Genomic DNA, 20392 nt, shown 5'->3' with positions numbered 1-20392 from the left:
GAGCAACCTAATGCAGTCACATTGAAAAGGTGACATCTCTTAATGGCTCACCCTTTCAAACTCTTCACATGCACTTAAACGTTAAGTCAGGTCACTTTCACCATGTATTATTATCATACTCTGTGCAGTGCTGAAAATCTTCTGAGTGAAGTGGAAGTGGACTGGTAATAAAAGATAGTCCCATCTGTCCTGTGAGTGAGGAGGGTAAGAAAGTTGCTGGAATACTAAGCACAGTGACTCTGTTTCACGTGTCCACTAATGAAAGTGCTTCCATCTGCCATCCTGAAAGAGCAGAGAAGCCTTTCCTTAGCAATAAAAACCATGTGAAGTATTGCCTCGTGCATTTGTACTGACTCAGAACTCTGAAGAAGACGGCAATTATTACTGCTTTTAAAGAATAAGGTATTTTATTATGGAAGTTCACCTTTATAACAATGTATGCAAAAAATGACTGACAATCACTAACAACACAAAAACGTTCAATGAAAACAAAAGGATGACTATTTACACTAACTTACTACCACAAACAATGGAATACCCGAAACAGTTGAGGCAGTAAATATTCCTTTCGTGTCTTGAGAGATTATTGAACAATAACTTGACATTGTACTGACACATACCAACAGGGGTTCAAGATGTTTAGATAGCCCTGACCAAGCTGTACACTGCAGGAGGCCAAAAAATGTTGGCTATACACTTATGTGAACTATGTCTCTCTGTTGTTTTAACTCATGAAATTGATCTCTTACAGGGAACTTTAGGAAAAACGTTTCAGTATGAAAAAAACAAAACCTAGAAGACAATGCTTTGATATCTAAAGCCGCGATCTTATCCAGAATTATCTCAAATGCTTTCTCTGCTCCCCCTCGCAGAACATCATGGATGAAACCAAGAGTATCACATACTTCTTTTAAATATTTTAAAATCCTAAAATCAGATCTGTGAATTACTGCATGTATACAAGAGGGATTTGCCAATAAGCATATTTAGACAGTAAAAAAAATACCTTAATGTTTATACCTAATTTACTAATATTCCAACACAATAGAATTGATGCTGTTGGCTTCATGTAGGGAATACTAGTTAAAGAGGTTGGAAAATGAACAGCAGTATGTAATTGAGCCCTTGTTAAAAGGTATTCATCAAAACCCAGACAAATTCTTGTTTGCACCTGTCCCTCATACTACCTATTTTTTTTCCTCTCTCTGCTCCTGCTTCTACTGCATCTGCTCCTTTCTCTGTGTTCCACTTTACTGCACTTTTCCCCATAGCCTTCTCTACATCTTTCCTTCTTTCTATGTACATCTGTGCTGGGGCTTCTGGTTTCATTTCTCCTGTGCCGCTCTTCACCAGGGCTTTGACTTGGACTTCTTCTTATGTGCCTTTGCCTGGAACTGCTGTGATTTGAGCACGGGCTTCTCCTGCTCCCTTCATTCATGTTTTGGCTTCTACTATCCTTCTCCTTTCGTTCAGTGTCTCTCGTGTTGGTGCCATGGTATCTGCTTGTGGACTTTCTTTCCCCTTCACAGGAGTTCCATTTGTTGTTCTCTGCAGAACTGTCTCTCTTTAAAAGCTTGTACTTCTCCCTATCTTTGTCCTTGTTACCGTGACTACTGGAGAGATCTTCATAAAGTTTTTCCTTCCTCGTTTTTGCCTTTCCTTCTGAATCGCTGCTGCTAGCCTCTGAAAACCTGTCTTTTTTTCTTTTCTTAGAATCCACCTTCTTTTGTGCTGCTTTATCTCTGCTGTCAGTCTCGCTATCACTGCTGCTTACTGAAGTCTCACTGGAGGATGAGGAAGAGGATCTCATCTTATGTTTCTTGTGTTTACTTTTGCTTTTTTTCTTTTGCTGCTTTTTCTTCTTTCTATCTTTCTTTTTCTTTTTCTTCTCTAGACGATCCAACTTCCTTTTATTTTCAAAATAAAAGAGTAGCACAATCAGAATGTTAAGATATAATAGATTACAAAGTCATTGTCTTTTAAAATTCACTACCTCTCATGACCTACACAGTAAATATATTAATTTTCATTTAAAAAATTGAGTTATATTCCTTTTTCAGCAAAGGTTCATTTTAAAACGTATAAGCTGGCATTACCCATAGTATGTAATCCACAGCTGGTCCCTCAAAAGAGGAGCAATATGATGTTTTAATTCTTTAATTTTCAAAAATATGAGATTTCAATTTGGGCCTTGTAACTAGGAATAAATACGTTCAGTAGTGCTTTTTTCCCCTTTGTCAGGCTGCTCTGGAGATTTTAGGAAATCATTGCTGCTTTTGTTTGTGCATTTTCAAAAAAAAATGAAAAAAATGGAATTAGTATTCACTTTTCATTAATGATGAAAACTGAGATGGAAATATACATCTTTGAGTTCTTTAGGCAAATAAAACAGATATTTCCGGTAACCTCTTTTTTCTCAACTAGAACCTTGCATTTTCTATCTGTAAATATATAATATTCACCATGCACATGCATTCACTGCTATTCGACTACTTTAAGGTAGTTTTTATTTTGCTTTCTGTATTTATGCTTAAAAAATCAGTGAGTGAACAGTGAAACTGCTTCCAGTGTATTAAAAAAAAATCCCTTCAGACTAATAAAGCCTAAACGAGCCAAATATTTACTAAACTTCAACTCCTAAAATATAAAAGATTATAAAAATTTCAGTGTGTTGGGCCAGTTCGAACAAAAATAACATTTTAAACTACTCTAACTACATACACATTCCTTACTTAAAAGGAACATAAAATATGTCAACTATTTTCAGAGAATTATTTATTACATGTGTGAATACACATGTGATTCACATATGTAATAAATAATTCTACCTACCCAGATACCTGTTTAGCCATTTGCCTTCCTCTCCTCCTCCCACTCCCCACATATGTGACATCATCTATCCTAAAAGCTTGTTTTATCAGCATGCCTCTATGGGATCTACCAGCCAGTAGTTACTATTTTTGATTTTAAACATTTTGAGGTTATTTCAGGATAACATTGCAAATTAAGAGAGAAAAAACTGTAAGACACCTGGCACTCAAATCAGTTGGATAAAAGCAGAGCATGGGAACCTCATTAACTCAGACCCACAGGGAGCAGTGAGCTGCAAACCCTGACACAAGCACAGGGTGCAGCTGAGCCCACCTTGGCCTTAGGGTACAGGATTAGGTTCAGTTCAGCCACAGGGAGAAGATAAACTTTGTCAAGTTGTAAACCAGTGAATAAGAACACCGAATTTTTAATCACAGAAGTAGATACTGTAAACAATGGAGTGCAGAATAATATTTTAAAATAGCAATACAGCATTTCTAGTGAGCCAATTTGTATTTCAGCATCCCACTTAAACCGGAAATGAGCCCTAGTCAAAGGCATCAAAACCAGATTAAAATAAAACAAGTACCTTAAAAATCATGCTACATAATGTCATTTGTGATCAAATGTATGTTAAATTAAGCTGATTTTCTTCTGTACTGATGGTGCTAAATGGCACCGAAGAGTTACAGTAGCAGTCATGGCTGTAATCAAAACTACTGGTGATACACATTCCCCCCACTAGGTACCAGACATACCTTAGAAGTTTCTGTTTTTGTTTGGTTGACAGTGATTTTAAAAATTCAACTTCTGGATCATCATCTCCTTCACTTGTAACAAACTCCTAGAAAAATGCAATAAGACATTAGGTTCTTATAGATAAAAATAATGTCTTAATTCAGATTTCTGTTTTAAAAGTGGTGCCTCTATACACCTTATTTTTGCACAGACACAAATATATTTGTATTACTAAGTCAGCCTAAGACACTGGTTAGAACAGAATACCCACTACCCAGTGAAAAACCCCAACATTCTCTCTCAGAGCTGAGTAGGTGTTATAATGTGGGGGTTATACAACAGGAGTTATTACTAACATACGAAAAAATCACTGCTAGGGAAAGAAACATTTCTGAAATAGTTAATACAAATGAGCCAATTTTGAAGCCCACGATTCCCCAGGATAAGTCACTCCATTGTTATCACGCCTGGATGAATAGGTAAGATGCTAGTCCTGCTCAAACTCAGAGTAATTTAAGCAAATTACTTTTCTGTCTCGGTTTAGTCATTAGGAAAATGGGTAACACATCTACTTCACTGTTGTGTTATTAGTCTTTAAATGTGCACAAAGTCTTCTAGCAATGCAAAATACTGTAATCATATAATCTACATACAGTAACGCAATCAGCAAAGCAAAACTACTTTGAAGACCCTGAATTCCTCAAATTATGTGCATCTGGTACAGCACAGTTCTCCAGTGATGTTTTTAATTTTAGCCACACTCAGAAGACGAAAGAAAAAATAAAGATTAAAAAGCTCTTACAAAGAAACCCCAGCACACCTAACATAAAGTAAACATACTGATATCAACATGATTTATTTAACAGTGCCCATATGCTACATTTTTTGGGGTACATAGCTTTTTTAAAGGCAAAGTCACATCCATCTGTGGAGACACAATGAACTCTAGATTTACTGAAGATTTCAATACCAGCTTGTAGTCATCCCTTCTTTACTAGTGGTTTGACTATCCTGCCATATGAACAAAGGTGACTTCAAGGAGTGTATATTAATCTTTGATTTTACACTTTTATTAAAGCACCTCAATTAGTAATATACTTCGAGCAAGCAATTGAACCATTCTCACTCCCGGAAATAATAAGTGGAACAATAGTGAATCAAGTAAAAAAAAACCCTTCAGATATAACATTCCTGGCAGTAATTATTTGTGCATACTGCCTCAAACTTCATCCAAAGGGTTAGCACTGCATCACAAGTATGCAGGAGAGCTAACCACCCTTTTATAAAATTCAATTTCTAGTCACCCAGAAGAGGGATTTAATTTATTATATGTGGTTTTAAAAGAAGTAATTTATGATTCACCATTCTGTATGAAAGAAAGCTGGAAAACTAAGTTTTTCGACATTTTTCTACTGGTATGGCTATTCAGCTTTCCTATGGATATGCATATTTGAAAACATTAAGTAACAATTCACAAGCAATCACATTTAGATTTACAGACATTTTCAGCTTACTGGTAAAAAGATATTACCTGTGATGGATCATTTGCGGTCAAGTTTCTCCCCAGTACATTTTGTTTCAGTGCAAACCCACTGTTTCTCATCTCCGCTATTAGCTCCGAGGGGTGCATTGATGGCCCTGTTCACAAAAATCACAGTTTGAATGTATCATTTATATCTCTCTACCTTTTTTGGACTCCACAGTAGGAATTCAGTTGAAGCTTTGTTAAGTAAAATCACAGCTAAATCAACTCAATAATCTTCTGCTGAGCAAATAATCAGATATGATTTTCTAAAACAGCAGTCTGAAGATTCAGAATGGAAAATAATTGCATTTTTCTTTAAGTACAAGGGGATTCTCTTATGTAACTTTGTCATGTTGAAAACAATATATTAGATAAGTCTAGTAATATATTTTTATTAGAGTAAAAAAGCACAGGAGATCTAAACAAAACATATTAAATAAGACTCAGGTGCCTCCTTTTCTTTAAAACAACGAGAAAATGCACCTCTAATATGTCACTAATAACTCATTTTTCATAATGAACCCAAATCTTTGAACTTCAGTGTAAAAAGTAAGATTAGGAAAACACATATGGAATATAAAACACATGAAAAATATCTATGTCCTTACTTATTCTAGAGATTGTCAAATATATGTAGCCTCCGGACTGTTATCTTCTCAGAGATTTCTGGTTTTATTAGCTTAAAAAACATGCTATATTTTTCATTAGAGTAAGCGGTGGCATTAGGCACATGATTTCTTTCTTTGCAAGAATCTAACAAGGAGTAAAATACAGGATGTATTATGTATCATTCAGACTTGACTGCATAATTTACAAATCTTGTAACTCACTCTTATGCTTTAATTGAATCCCAGTTATCATCACAATGTCGTGTACTTGTCTGATTAGGTACTTTTTCTTCACCCTAAATATTCACTGTCTTGTGAGGTCACTTTCAGTAGATTTCTTTCTCAGTTCCTTCACTAACCTTACCATCAGTGAACTGTGCAAGGTAAATCTAAATTAAAAGGAATGTAAAACAGGGCACAGAGCACACATCTACTATTACTTCAGTAAACTACTGTAAATGATAAGATTAATTAGCCTTATGAAAAGTGATCACTGATCCTGAAAAACCATTGATCCTGCTTTGTGGTTTAAGACTTCTTAGTTAGAAAGACTGACAAAACTCATATATTCTTAACACAGACAAGTATGAAAAAATAATGTGAGATTTTTGTTATAGAAAATAAATAAAAAGTAATATAGCACTTCCTCAAAAAAAGTAACTTTTTTCTCAGTTTTCCTGTAAAATATATTACCTTGTAGAAACAAACAGGGCTACATGTAAAGCAGGAAGGAATACAACAAAACTTTGGATATGGTTTAAGGAGCCCCTGCATTAATGACTTTCTTTTCACAAGTTCCTTATTTTGCCAGGCAAAGAATTTTCAAATGAGATACCTTTTCATGAAGAAAGGTGAGGGAAACAGTAATTTAGGTTCAGCCTAGCTTGTGAGGAGATGCAAGAATCTTTATTAAGTATGTTATTTTTACTATAACTAAAGGTTTTAGAAAACACTAGGAAATGAGATTCAGAAAATAAACCAACCCCATAAACAGAAGTAGAGTCAAAACACAATCCTATTTCACAACCCTTCTGTGTGCAGACCCCAGCCAGGCATGACATGGGCAGCAGTTCAGAGTAACTGATTATAGAAGACACTTCCTTGTAGAATGGCATCTTTACAGTTTGAAAAACATTAATATTTTTGAGAGGATGAAATAGATGAAGCTGCTAACAGTTTTTTTTCAACAATGATGCCACTGAACTTCTCAGAAGTTCTGCTGCCCAATGACAGCAAGACACCAGTAGGGACACAGTAGGGAGGAAACAATCTCTTATCTGGGAAGTCTAAAGAGACTGTTTTCTACCTGGTTACAAGTCCAGGCTGATAAGTTCAATTAAGACATCATATTTGACAATGGCTGCACAGCTTAACTGCAAACCTCTTTACTATCTACTTTCTGCAACAGAACAAGAATCAAGAAAATATTTATTCTCGTAATTAAACTCCTTTGCTTGGAATCAAAGGAATCAAATGCTTGGTGACTTTCTTCTCCCATCCATACCTCAACAGACTGCTTTTGATGATTATTTTAATGATGTTGATAAGCAGATCTGATTTTCTTTGAAATATCAGTGGCAGGTTGAAGTCTCTCAGGATACCTGGGCACAGCTATTTTACATGACAGCACTGAGGCATGTAACATACTTCCTTTTGAGATGCTTCTTCACAGAGTCCTAAAAGATGCCTAATCTGTGAGTAAACAATCATATTCTCATTTTCGCACTATAAAATTTAATAGGGGATTTCTCCTGGCTAATGTAAATAAAAGAGACAAAACCTGTAAAAAGAACCCTAAAAACTGAACCTCACTTAACAGAGGTCTGAAAAGGCAACTTCTCAGAAGTGTCCTTGGCTTCCCTAATAAACAGTTAAAGCTTAAACCTTAATGACACCAAGTTGCCTGGTAACCCAAAGTGGTAAATCTTTTCAGCCTGCCTTTGGCTTATGACCATACTTGTGTCTTCACCCTCCAAGTGTGTCAGAGAAAGCAGTACTAGGGATACCTGGCAGCCCTATGCTCCAACTGAGTCATTAACTGTAAAACAGATGGTAAGGCTGAGCTGAGAGGCTCTCAGTTGGCTAAAATCTTTGGCTATGATGATAGCTTATTATTCTTGAACAGCACCCATCAACTTGCAAAGAGTCACTCCTACATCAGGCACAAAAGTCCTTTATGTGCTATGAAAATCAATCTCCTCATATTCCTTACAGACTTGTGAGACAGCATGTGAAAAAGCTACCTCTGTGACCTCATGCAGGTGAAAACATCTAGAGATATCATACCATGAGCTGGCAGAACTTTAGATACAGGAATCCTATAAAAATAGCTGATTGCTACAACTTCTGACAACTAGTCTCTCAGCATTCTTTCATCAGCAAACTAAAATTAAGTTCAAAGTTACAATGTTTCATCATCTGTTTCTTATTCTTCCTGAAACAAGTCAAATACAGTACCTTGCTATTTTTTAATATGACTGTCAAGGTCATTTTCTGAAATTTGCATTTTGATAGGAAAAAAAAATAAAATAAGAAAAAAAATCTTTAAAATTTTCCCAGACACCATTTGGCTAAAATAAAACCATTTATATGCTTTAGAACTAATTCATAGTCTTGGAAAAACTTTTTGTCATATAGTGTAATTAACTGGCTGTAAATACGACATTTATTTTTATGCATTAAGACAACTGACAAATTATTATATCTTCTGTAGTTATAGGTACTTAAAATTATACTAAGGGCTCGCACAAAACAGTCTCTATAGTTAAAGACCCACCAATGGATTTTTAAAGGGGTTTTTTTTGGCTATTGTAATTCTTACGAAATGGTGTTATCATGCAAAGAGATTACAGTTTCTTCCTGCTTCTTACTTTCCACAGAAGTTCTTTCTGCACTAATTCTCTCCGGTATCTTCTGTTTAAAACACTATTTAAGGACACAATTCAGATAGCTCAGTTGACTCAAAGAGTTGGGGTACAAAATCTAGAAACTCAAAACATGCAATGAAGTGTGAAAAGAAGAATTTGAGTCTTCACAAAGTACTACCCAAGTACAACCTTAGCTTGACAGCTTTTGGGACATCTTTATAATAATTGTACAATTAAATAAACAGAAGAGATTCAAGTAGTTTTTTTTTTTTTTTTTTCCCAGGCATATTTAAGCGTCAATTACACTGGATTGCAGAAGAACATATTAGGATTTGTAGAACACATTGTAAATTTGCCTTTTTAGAACAAGGAGCACTCCAATTTCTCATCACACAACTGAGATAAATTTAACAGAATCAGTTCTGCTTCTATTAAGCCATCAGGAGAGGAATACAGTTCTGGATTTCAATTACTTAAGTGCCAGCCTTACAGCAAGCTCTCCCACCCCTTATTACTACCCCATGCCTGTCCCAGAAACCAGAGAAACCTATAGCTGCAATTAATTTTTTATTCTGTACTTCTCTTGATGCAACAAATGCAGGGTGCATGTGACACTGCTGTTTTCAGAATGTTTTCTCTAGGATGCATGGGCACCCTTAGAAGAGCAATGCCAGCTGTAACACCATCTAGCAGGCCTCCATTACAACATGTAAAGCACAGTTTTCTAATTATTTAAAGCACATTTTTCTAATTATTCAATGTGAGGGAATAGTATGCTGAAACAACTTTTCGTAACAACTGTGATTAAATCCACTTTTTCTGCAGTTGCAGTGGCAGTGAGGACAGACATTATGTTTGCCAGTATAACCAAAAATTGCAGCTTTACTTCCACCTACCCATAATGCACAGTCTTGACAGTATTTGCCCAATTTACTGATAAAAGCTTTCACTACTGTCACCAGTGCAGATAAACAAACTGAATTACTCTTTACAATCAATCAAGTTTTGAATGGATTTTTATTGTGGAATATAAATGGAAAGCAAAGACATAAGAAACAATAACACTGTAAACATTACTGCCATCTTTGGCAGGGGAAATGACAGTAACCAGTTATTCCTACATTGTGGATAGAGTTATAGAACTTTGTATGTATGTTTTATTTTGTATTCTATGTACTGTTATGAAATTAAATAGAGTACACTATATAAAAGTTACTGGAAAAATGTAGAAAATACCAGGAAAAGTAGATTCTTCATGATGTTATTTTAATTGCAACTATTTATCTTTATTTTAGCTACTGTTCATTTTGCATATCATCAAAAAGAGTATTTAGAATATGGCTTTTAAAACAGGCTTTTCTCCCTTTCTGAAAATGTGCTCTGGCATGGGATATCTTGTAGTTTACAAGTGTGATAATTTTAATCTAAAAACATCACCATCACCACACCATCCCACTTCTCCAGACCTGGTAAGAGAGGTAATTTACATGAAAATGTAAACATAGCAAACCTGTGTATCTGCTATCAATTTGCCAGTATATGTCACGGTCAGTAAACTCCACGCTACCATGCTTAAAACCTAATTTATGAATCAAGGACAAGATCCTCTCAAGGCTTCTCTTTTACTGCTACATATTTTTTTGTTAACAAAGTAGGCCTAAAGCATGTTATCATCCTTTCTTACAGGCAGCTTGGATCACATGAGGCCGTAACTCCTCCAAACTGAAATTCATTTGGTTTTCTACACAACACTGGTACTAAGGCCATGCTTTGCTGTGGAAAAGTAGATATATAAATACCTACAGAATACAAAAGTACCTCTTGTGAATTAACTAGACTTTACAAAACATTCTGCTGGTCGGTTTCAGTCTAGCTCACAACAATGTGAAGGATAAATATACTCTGAATCAGAATGCTGCTGTTTTTGGGTGGTACCAAAGACTAAACATATAATTCAATGCTTTTCAGGTCTTGCTTTGAAAGAGAAATTAACTTTAAAATTAGAATAGACAGTTGTGTCAATACATTCATATGCTTTCTTGTTCTGTCCACCAAGTTTTCTGTGGCTTTTGTTAATACGGCTTAAAAGGAAATTGAGCAAGAATGGAAAAAAATTACAGACTGAGCTTAATCACACTCCATAGTCTATGAACTTTTACTGAGGTTGTGACAGAGATGAGAGTAGGCACTTATTTTATCTAAAGGACAAAGAACTATTATCAAAATTATGTGATCATGACACACAGTAAATTTATGCTGCCTCCACTAATTCAGAATCAATCATCTTTCAGATAATTTTTTCATCTATTTCAGAGATGTGTGCATTCAGACCATATTTACACTTCAAAGCAACTGCTGCAGTTGGTATTGAGAGAAATCAATGACTAAAACCTCTGGCTTTTAATTAGCTCTTCTTCAGAGGGCCTGCAGTTTAACTGTATTTAACACTTTAGCACAGAATTTCGGTGTAATTTGCCATGCTTTTGTGATAAGGTATTTCAGAGAAACCTGAGTTTCCTTTTTACTTTTTTGGAGTAGTAAAAGCCATTTAACATTTTCCAACTGCTACTGGAATCCATATTTATTGCTTAAATGCTAAGCACAAAATTTCTAATAGAATCTGTATTTTATGCATTCACAACAAATACCAAGGCTTCTGAAACATAAATGGAGGATTATTCTAAAATGTGACAGTTCTTAAACTATGTGAAGATTTAGTTAAGGTTCCTACTGTTCACAATCAAAGGTCTCAGCTGCAGATCATAAAGGAAGGTTTCACGCACTGTACATTTCTACAGATGACCATTTATACAAATATTCACAGTTAACATATTCAAATACCTTCTCTTGGTTATTACATATTCAAGATAACTTTTTTTTTTTTTTTTTAAATTCCTGCATTCCCAATACAATGCAGACTTTTCTCTGTTGGGTAAAAAGGTACCCTATGGGAAACTGCAGTGAGTTAACATAACATAACATAAACATAGATTTCCTTTTTTGCTGTCTCCATGTGACAGGTAATTTCAATGATTACACTGGGAAGGTATTTCACCTAAAAGCTTAAGATGAGTGGAACACACTAAGTCACAGACAGATGGAAACAACACTCACAGTTAGTTTAGGGGCACTCAGGAGATGAAAAGAGAGGGTGCAAACCCCAGAACTGGGTAATGAGCCTTTAGAAGGCTGCAGCTGCACAGCCATACTTAGAGTGGCTTGGTCTTGGTAGACCACAAGACACTAGCTACACATACACGTTGCTCCATTAGTCTTTTACCTTTATTTGCCTGAATTGTCCTCAACATGCTAAGCACTTCACAGTACTTTTTCCTTAGTAATACCATGGCATGGATCACATATGGAGCCTGTCAGCTGTAAGATATGCAAAGCAGTCCACAGCAGAGGATGCCCAGCACTCTCCAGGCTTAGCTTTCACAGGTCAAGAGTGCAAGAACATGTTTAACCTTACCATCCCACTTCTAACTATGCTATACAATTTGAGACACTAGCCTCACTTCCCAAGATAGCAATACCTTTCTTCATAAGAAAGGAACAGATCCATAGTGGGTTCTTTGTTCTAAAAAACATATAATAAAAGTTGTAAGCATTCAAGCTTTCATAACTTTTTAGTAATCCCTCCCCTCATTTGCCCAAACCATGATTGAACAGGATAGATTGTTTGTAAGAAAGAAGGGAAGGAAAAAAAATATTCAGCTTGTCCTAATTCTACCTGACCAAGAAAGCTGCAGGCAATTTTGAAGTGAAATAACAATATTGTTTCAAAACAGTTTGTACAGAACATCTAATGATCTCTGTTCCAATCAAGTCAGTGGCTTTTCAGGATTCACAAAAAAACCTCACAAACCCCAAGAGATGCTGCTGGTTAATGATAAAAAAGGATTGTAAAACAGGCAAACTTTAAGATGCTAGTGAGTTGGGTTTTCTGCTGGCGTGCATTCCGTATTTTCTACACGCATATATACAGAGTGGCACATAAAGTCAGAAGCACAAATGATATTTTCATCTTGTGTGAACTTTGAAAGTTAGGATTTTATCAGTTAAACACTCTGTAAATCAGTTTAGCCCAAAGAAGCATTTTGATTGCCTAATTTACCTTTGTAAAGGAGAAGTAAATCTTCTAAGTTGGTCTCGGTAAGCCTCACAGCTGGAACATTCTAACACTACTTTGCAGTTTCTAGTGATCAAAGTAAGTTACTTTATATCTAAAACTAAGAATTTCATAATAGAAGTAATGCAACACCAGGGGGTGCAGTTATCATGCAATAATTACACTCCTGGGAGATTACAGACAAGGCTGTACCCCAGGGGTGTGATTATCCCATGATAACCACATCCACTGAAATTGCCTTATTGCAAAAATAATCTCTGTTCACTGGTGAGGTATTATTCAATAGGTGCTTTTTTAATGGTAAGATTATTATTTTTTGTATGAATTGCAGCTAGATTAGTAAAATGGTCCCAGAAGCAAAATAACCAAGCCACCATGCCCAAGTTAAGGTACTGACTGTAACTATTTTTGTTTGCTGAAGCACTGCAATGTATGTTAGATCTTGAAAGACAGCAGAAGACAGTTCTGTGCCACAGACACCCTTTGCCCTGCAGCAGTTTCACTGGAGGAAACTGAAGGCTGTGACTGTCTCTGCACACAAGATATTCAACACCAAATCCAACATGGCAATTGACAACCAGTTTTATGTGTCAAGAGGAACATTACAATGTAGTCTTCACATCACATTAAAAGACAGCTATTCTTCTGCTGGAATGACAGAATCACAGCTTATAAAATGTATGGGAATGAAAAATCATATATTGGACATGATGTGGGGGGAAAAATTCTCAGTTAATAATTCCTCTTTTTCCTTATGGAGAAACAGAGCAGGAACTTTAGATAAGTCAACTAAATCAGCACACAGACCAGAGCCTTCAACACTGTGCTGATACACGATGTGCTCTAGCAAGGGAGAGCACTTGCAATGTTTGAAGAATTCTAACCTAAATTTAGCTAGGGTAACTACCACGCACTGCCTAAAAAAATTATTCCATTCAATTTGCATGAAAAGGATGTAAGATCGACTTCTATTGGGATGGAAAGATTGTAAGTCAGAAGAAATAAAGCACTACCAAGTAAGTAACTTCAAAGCAATAGAGCTCTTTCCAAAGAATATAAAAACATTCCAAAGATTTGCTCTTTTATAAAAAATTTTAGTTATTTAGTACTTAAATGTGCTCCTTGTAATACATTTAATTTCATAAACTAATTGGATTCCTTGTACATTGGCTACTGTAGTAAAATTTTACTTGTTTCCCTTTCCTCCTCATTGTATCTCTATTTCTCAGCTGTACAGTTTCATTTATGAGACAATATTTATATTTCAGTTTCCTGAAACAGCTAGAAAGAAGTCTTCAACTTCTTTCTAAATATGGTGATACTTCCTAACCTTTGAAAGTACAATATGCCTTAATAATTTAGCCAAACTTTTTCAACTCTTTGAAAAGAGTTCATTGTAAACATATTTTTATACACTGAGTTATTAAAAAGCCCAGTCAAATAAATTTAGAACACATTCCAGACCTGCTGTAACCACCAGTAATCATGGCCTATCATTGAAAACCCTAAGCATTGTCCTGTTCAAAAAAAAACATGTGCTTTAACCTCTACATTTTAGAAATGAACAGCCTCAGAAAAATTGAAGAAACTTTACCTGACCTTAGAAGCTAAGTAGTTTTGTACTTTTTTTTTCCCCTGGCACTAATAACCACAGTAAATAAAAACTGTTTACATGTTTTTTACCAGCTTTCTAAGCATGAGGAGACACTTGTGACACATGGAAGAGTGGGTGCTTGGGAAGCAATTCATGTACAATTCAACCTGTTTCAAGTGCAAGGGACTTTTTTAAGCCTAATCATCAGTTCACAAAAACACAGAACAGTTTCATAAAAACATGATCTCATAAAAACTCTCTGTCCCTTCCAAAGTAGTATTTTCTAGAGTTCTAAAGCCAGTTTAAAGAACAGAGTGGCAATGGACATTTTTGCAGTACTACAAAGCAATATAAAATAATCAGGAATTTAGTCTAGAAAGCAGCTTAGGAATGCATGCAATTACTGATAAAGAGAAGCAGGAAGAAACAGCTTGAGAAGATGAATTGCACAGAGTAACAGAAGAAGGTTCTTGGAGGAGGAAACAGATGCAGCAGAGCTAACTGTGGCTCTGCAGCACAATAACAACTGGGCTGAACTCTCAGCAATGCAAAGTGATTGCTCCCATCCCAGCCAACACAGGAGAAAAAAAACCTCATATACTTTTTTAAAAATACGTGGCAAGTGCTTTAACATACCATGTGGATGAATTATGAGTATGTGTTGCTACTTAACTCTAGTGCTTCATTTGCACACATTTCCAGAAGTCATCAGACGAGTGTAACTTAACTTGTTATTAAATCAGATGAAGTTTTAGAAAAGTTGATGAAAGGTTTGTATTCCTGAGGCTAGAAAAAGCAGACAACCTTTCATATGATGTTGTAATTAATATTATCACTTTCTCTAAGTCTTGTATTTGCTATTGAACCAAGAACTTTAGGCTTTACCTACAGTGTTTTTACATAGCTTTCCTGGAAGAAAGAGAAAGTAGCAGTATCATTACAGCTGACTATTCAAATTCAAGAATAGTGTCTTACAAATTATATATACAAATCCTGATCTGTCACCCACCCCTACTCCCTAAAAATCCTTCCTCAGCCTACAAGAGCCTAAGCTCAGCATAGCACACTGTCTTCTAAGTTCCAGAGTTGAAAATGAGAGGGCACTGGCACAGTCTGAGAACATCTAAGTACTTTTACACCATTTTCCTTCATGCAAAATTCATCATATATGCTAAGTGCTCTCTTCAGGCTTAGAAAGGTGGTGTTAAAAGCCATCTGGGGGACATCTCTTCAAGTGTTTCCCACAGCAGTCAAACGTTGCCTACATCTATATAGATAGTTCAGTAAGGTTTGAAACGAGCAGTTATTTTTCTACTGACACTTCAGTGTCTGTATTACACTGTAATGAATAATGAGGAATGCATATTCAGGTTTGTGCCAACATGTACAAACATATTATGCTTTCTCAACTAAACACCCCTAAAATTTACCTACATCATTTGAACTGAGGTGTGGACAGTGAGTTCTGTAGCACAAAAGCATCTCTGACAGGCAAGAGCTGCACAATATAATTCTACCACCAACAAATGTTCTAAACACAATTTTTTTCCAGGATAAGAACCATGCTGGAAAATGATTTAATTTTATAACCAACTGAACACAAAGGCTGAGCAAATCAATGAGTAATACAATAGCACAATCATCAGACAATGCCTAAAAAGACAGGAGAGTAAGAGCCACCATTTCCTTTAACACAACTCTTCCAGGCTTCATCCCAAAGAAACAATCACCTATGTGACCTAATTCTGAAAAACAAGATTGTTGGTAGGCTAAATATGTAACAAAACTAGGAGCTGCTACATAAAATAGATAACCTGAAGACAACAGAAGAAAAGCAGAAACCATCAAGTGTGCAACTATAAGGGTATCCCTGCAAAATCCAAGACACAACACAGGACTTTTAAGCAAAGTACAGCAAGGCTGAAGGCTCATCCACACTACCTGATGTTTCTTTAACATGTCCCAATTTTAAGAAACTTAAAATCATTACAACTTGGGTTAACGCACAGAAAAAAAGTACTATAGGCAAAAAACACCTCAATTTGAATGTTTATACCCCTTCTTCAAACATAATCTAACACTAACTGCTGTGTGACTTCAAGTAATAGGAGAGCTAACAGAAGAAAAACAAATCGTAGTTCAAGAAGCAAAAAGAAGTCAGATGAAAGGAAACCAGACATTTGGAAATCTACATTTCAACTCTTTGTCCACTTACACAATTATATATTTTAAAAAAGCCCACAAACCTCTCCTTTTTTAGCAAGTGATTAACAAAGATATAATGATATATTCCATCTTATCCAAGCAGTTCGCTTAAATTTAAACTGGCACAGTCTTTGACAATCCACTCACTATTTGGTGACACAAATTTTCTCATTCTGATCTAAAGTCTCTTTACAGCCTCTCAGTTTTAAGCACAGATAAGACCAAATCAATATGGAATATTTTTTAAATGAGTTACTAATTAGCAAATTAGGTCCCTGCAATTTGAAGTAATTACCTCAAAATTATGGATCCTACATTTGGAATTAACTGTTTTCCAGATTTCATCAACTCTCTGAAATATGATAAACTTTCTAAAATTAAACATGAGCTCCCCCCATATGTCTAACCAGAACGTTTAAAACCCATTCACTGCCCACCTGAACCATCACTGGAGACTGAGCTTGCATTGATTCCAGAAAGGCCAAACAAGGGACACTCTCGATCAGTGTTTATGTGACCCCACTTGTGGCATTTAATACATCTCACATTCCGCACCTAAAGGCAACAGAGCAATTGACACAGCTTAGTCACAACTTAGTGCACAGCTGAACACTTGCAGAAATGTCTGCAGCATTAGGCATAAGAGAAGCTTTTAAACCCACTGAAAGAGATGGTAAAATTAAGAGAATCCATGTGAATGTTCTGCTGTTGGACAATGTTTGAAATACATCCCAGACATCCAAAGAGTGAAATTTATGTAACTTGCCTGGATACCAAATGGCTGATCCCTGATATTCATGTCATCCTTAGCATATCTGTTACACAAACACAAAAGAAAACAAATACTCAATTCACTACTGCTTTTTAAAAGGCATCATATACAAAACCACCTTTTGTTGATTAAGTGTGCACCCATTTCAGAGATATAATTCCTGTAAACACTGTTTTTAAGGCATTTTTAAATACAGATGTAAAAATCAAACAAAAATTAAGCTTAGCAAGGAAAGAGTTCCAGGTTAACAGGTTTTACTAATTAAATGTCAGGACAGGATGTGACAAGATGACCTGCCCAAAAATATAAAAGGGGAAAAAAGGGAGGGGAAAAAGGGACAAAAAGAAAAGCATATGAAGAAAGCCACATATCTTACTTTTCTCGAGGAGCAACTTTTTGCCATTCAAATTTGTATTCAGTCTCTCCTTCTTGCTATAAAACAGGAAACATGGTAAGTTTGAAATTTTTCAGAATGCATAAGTAAGCAAGAAGAAAACGTAAAGAAATAATGTAATTAAATACCTCTTTTGTTTCCTCTTTGAATTTTCAGAAAGCATGCAAAGAAAAGAAATGGTGCATTAATTATATATGTAAAATGCAGGTGGTACTCCCCCTCAAGCTACAGACAAAATATTTAATGGTTTACACTAATCAATAGTGGAAATACTCAGAAATAGCTTTATTTAAATAGAGTGCATTTACAAATAACCATCTTCTAGTATATAGCTATCAATCCAGAATCACCTTCTGAAACTATGTTGATTTGTTACCAGAATAAAATCTTGAAACATTTTTTGCAAGAGTAGCAACAATACTTCAAGATATTAAAACAAAGAAGTTTAGCAATAATTGCTACTTTGAAATTGCATTTCCTCTAAGTTTAAGAGATTATTATTACAGCCTCTACAGTTAAATAATTGCAAAACTTGGTCTACATGAATGAATCCATCCAAGCATTTCCAAGTGTTTTCATGCAAATGGGGAAGATGCATTTTAAAGGGAACATATTTTCTCTTAGAGGGAATATATTTTCTTAGTTCTTTACTTACATTCAGATCTTGCTAAAACTAAATGATTATGTGATTAAGTAATTAAATTATATGACTGTCCACCAGGTATTTAGGAACTTCCCTTTATGACCCTTCTAAACAGTCACAGACTCACCATACACAGGTCAGGCAGCACTTCTGACTACTGAATTTCAGCATTTATTTTTTCCATAACTTCTGATAATTAATTTCTTGTTCTGGTATTTCCTATGTTTGACAAGCATCAAACTGAATGATGGGCCTAACTTTTAAACAAGAGCAACCTGCTATTTCTGTAGAAGAGAGCAGGCTGAAATACAGGTTTGTGATGTCTGAATCATTGCCTTGGTAAAGACTGGTCCTCCTCATCCAATGGCTTTACAATTGGCTAAAGAAACACCCTTTGGCTGAGAACAGAACTTAGGCTGTTTCCTGGAAAGATATTTTATCTGGTTTTTCCCTTCACATTGAACTGTTGCTTAGAAAAACTCCAACCATTTTCTTTGAAAGAAATCAGTTTTGTGGGATTAAAATTACTACAAAAAATATCTGTATCTACATGTATATGTATATCTATATTTAGATATATAGATATATATTATATATCTATGTCTGCATATTCCCACAGAAAGAATTTAAAACTATCAAAACTCCTAACATTACCTCACTATGAACATGTTATTTTAAAATAAGATACACTGTCCTTATATCTTCAGGAGGTTTTTAGCCATCCAGTACCATCTGCCCACAATCAGGAAATTGCAATACCTTTCTTTGCTCCAGGTGGGGCCTCGTACATGAAATTAAGACCATTCTTCACACGCTCATCACCCATAAGCAACCTAAATAAAAACGGCAGTTTGGGGTGTCACACACAAAACAGACATATTGGTAACACTCACAAAAAAAACCCAAAAACAACAACCCAATATGAAATTGTTGTGATCACTAGCGTTTTTTCATTTGTTAATGTGAGTAACAAAATCTGACTATCAAAAAACCTGAAACCAGTCAATGCTTTTGCACAACCCACTGTGTATATTTCAGTCTCAACTGAAAAGCAGTATGTCCTGAGTGAAGAAAAACAGATTTCTGTGTGATACAAATGTATTGTTATACAAGGTTACCGACTGTTCTGTGAAATGTAGTGTATTTTGAAATAATTACAAGACAGGCACAAACTACTTTAAAGACTGCTTAATCAGACATCACTTAATGAATCACTGCCCTCTCCTGCTACTGCAGTCAATGGAGGATAGTACTTCAAATTACTCACAGCAATATGATAGGAGGAAGCAGTGTGCAACCTTAAGCCAATTCTCACCTATTATCATAGGATTCCTGTTCTTTCAGATACTGTTGCATTAATTCTTCTTGTTTCTTCTTATCATATGAGATTTTCTGTTCTGCCATCCATACCTAGGTAAAATAATGAAGCTTCTACTTAAATACAAAACTATTGCAGAATATATTAATATATAAATAACTAGCTTACTCAGTTGAAAATGCTTAACGAGGGATGGTCACCATCCTAAGTGCATAAAACCCACTATTTTCATCCAGTATTTTAACAAATGAACTTCCTGCAGCAGTCATTTTGAGAAATTCCAAGTTCCAACAACATTTACACACTGAAAAGGCAGGAGAAAATTTGGCAGCTGAAAAGGAAAAGTAGGCTCAGCAAATACCCTGTGGGTGCCACTGTCTTCCCTGTAGTGACTCTTGCTCGGCCAAGTCCCGACAGTGTACAGTGCCTATTTGCCCTGAGAATCAGGCGTTGAAAAGCCTGAGTCAGGAAAACGCGACACTCATACACACCTGGGAAGAAGAAAATCCAAAGCTTCAAGAATTTCTTAACTATTTTCCCTCTTTCCTCTTTGTCCCAGCCGCGGTGCCACCCCAGGAAGGTGAGGAGCACTACTCGGGCCGCTGCGGTGCCGGCAACCCGACCCAAACCAACCCGCCCCCCCGGCACCCCCAGGCCCCCCTCACCTTCTTGATGTTGGACTTGGAGGCGGGGTGAAAATCCTTCTTGCACATGAAGTTGGCGAACGACTTCCCCATGGCGCTGGCGGCGCGGGGGCCCGTCAGGGACAGGCACGGGCACAGGGA

At 36.0% G+C, this 20392-nt stretch overlaps 1 protein-coding gene across 1 annotated transcript; it reads right to left on the bottom strand.

Moving 5' to 3' along the window:
- Positions 1 to 377: 377 nt before the first annotated feature.
- CIR1 (corepressor interacting with RBPJ, CIR1) lies at positions 378 to 20390 on the bottom strand. Its single transcript, XM_056496850.1, has 10 exons — positions 20273 to 20390; positions 19605 to 19699; positions 19049 to 19122; positions 17775 to 17788; positions 17629 to 17684; positions 17247 to 17295; positions 16918 to 17035; positions 5081 to 5187; positions 3570 to 3655; positions 378 to 1907 (listed from the first exon to the last, which is right to left on the bottom strand). The coding sequence occupies exons 1-10, from the start codon at positions 20342 to 20344 to the stop codon at positions 1184 to 1186; spliced, it is 1395 nt and encodes a 464-aa protein (XP_056352825.1). The 5' UTR covers positions 20345 to 20390; the 3' UTR covers positions 378 to 1183.
- Between the last annotated feature and the right edge of the window lie 2 nt (positions 20391 to 20392).

Source organism: Oenanthe melanoleuca, chromosome 7 (genome assembly GCF_029582105.1).
Source record: "Oenanthe melanoleuca isolate GR-GAL-2019-014 chromosome 7, OMel1.0, whole genome shotgun sequence".
Classification (NCBI taxonomy): domain Eukaryota; kingdom Metazoa; phylum Chordata; class Aves; order Passeriformes; family Muscicapidae; genus Oenanthe; species Oenanthe melanoleuca.
The sequence above is the reverse complement of the archived record's forward strand: the minus strand, read 5'-3'. Positions and strand labels throughout refer to the sequence as shown.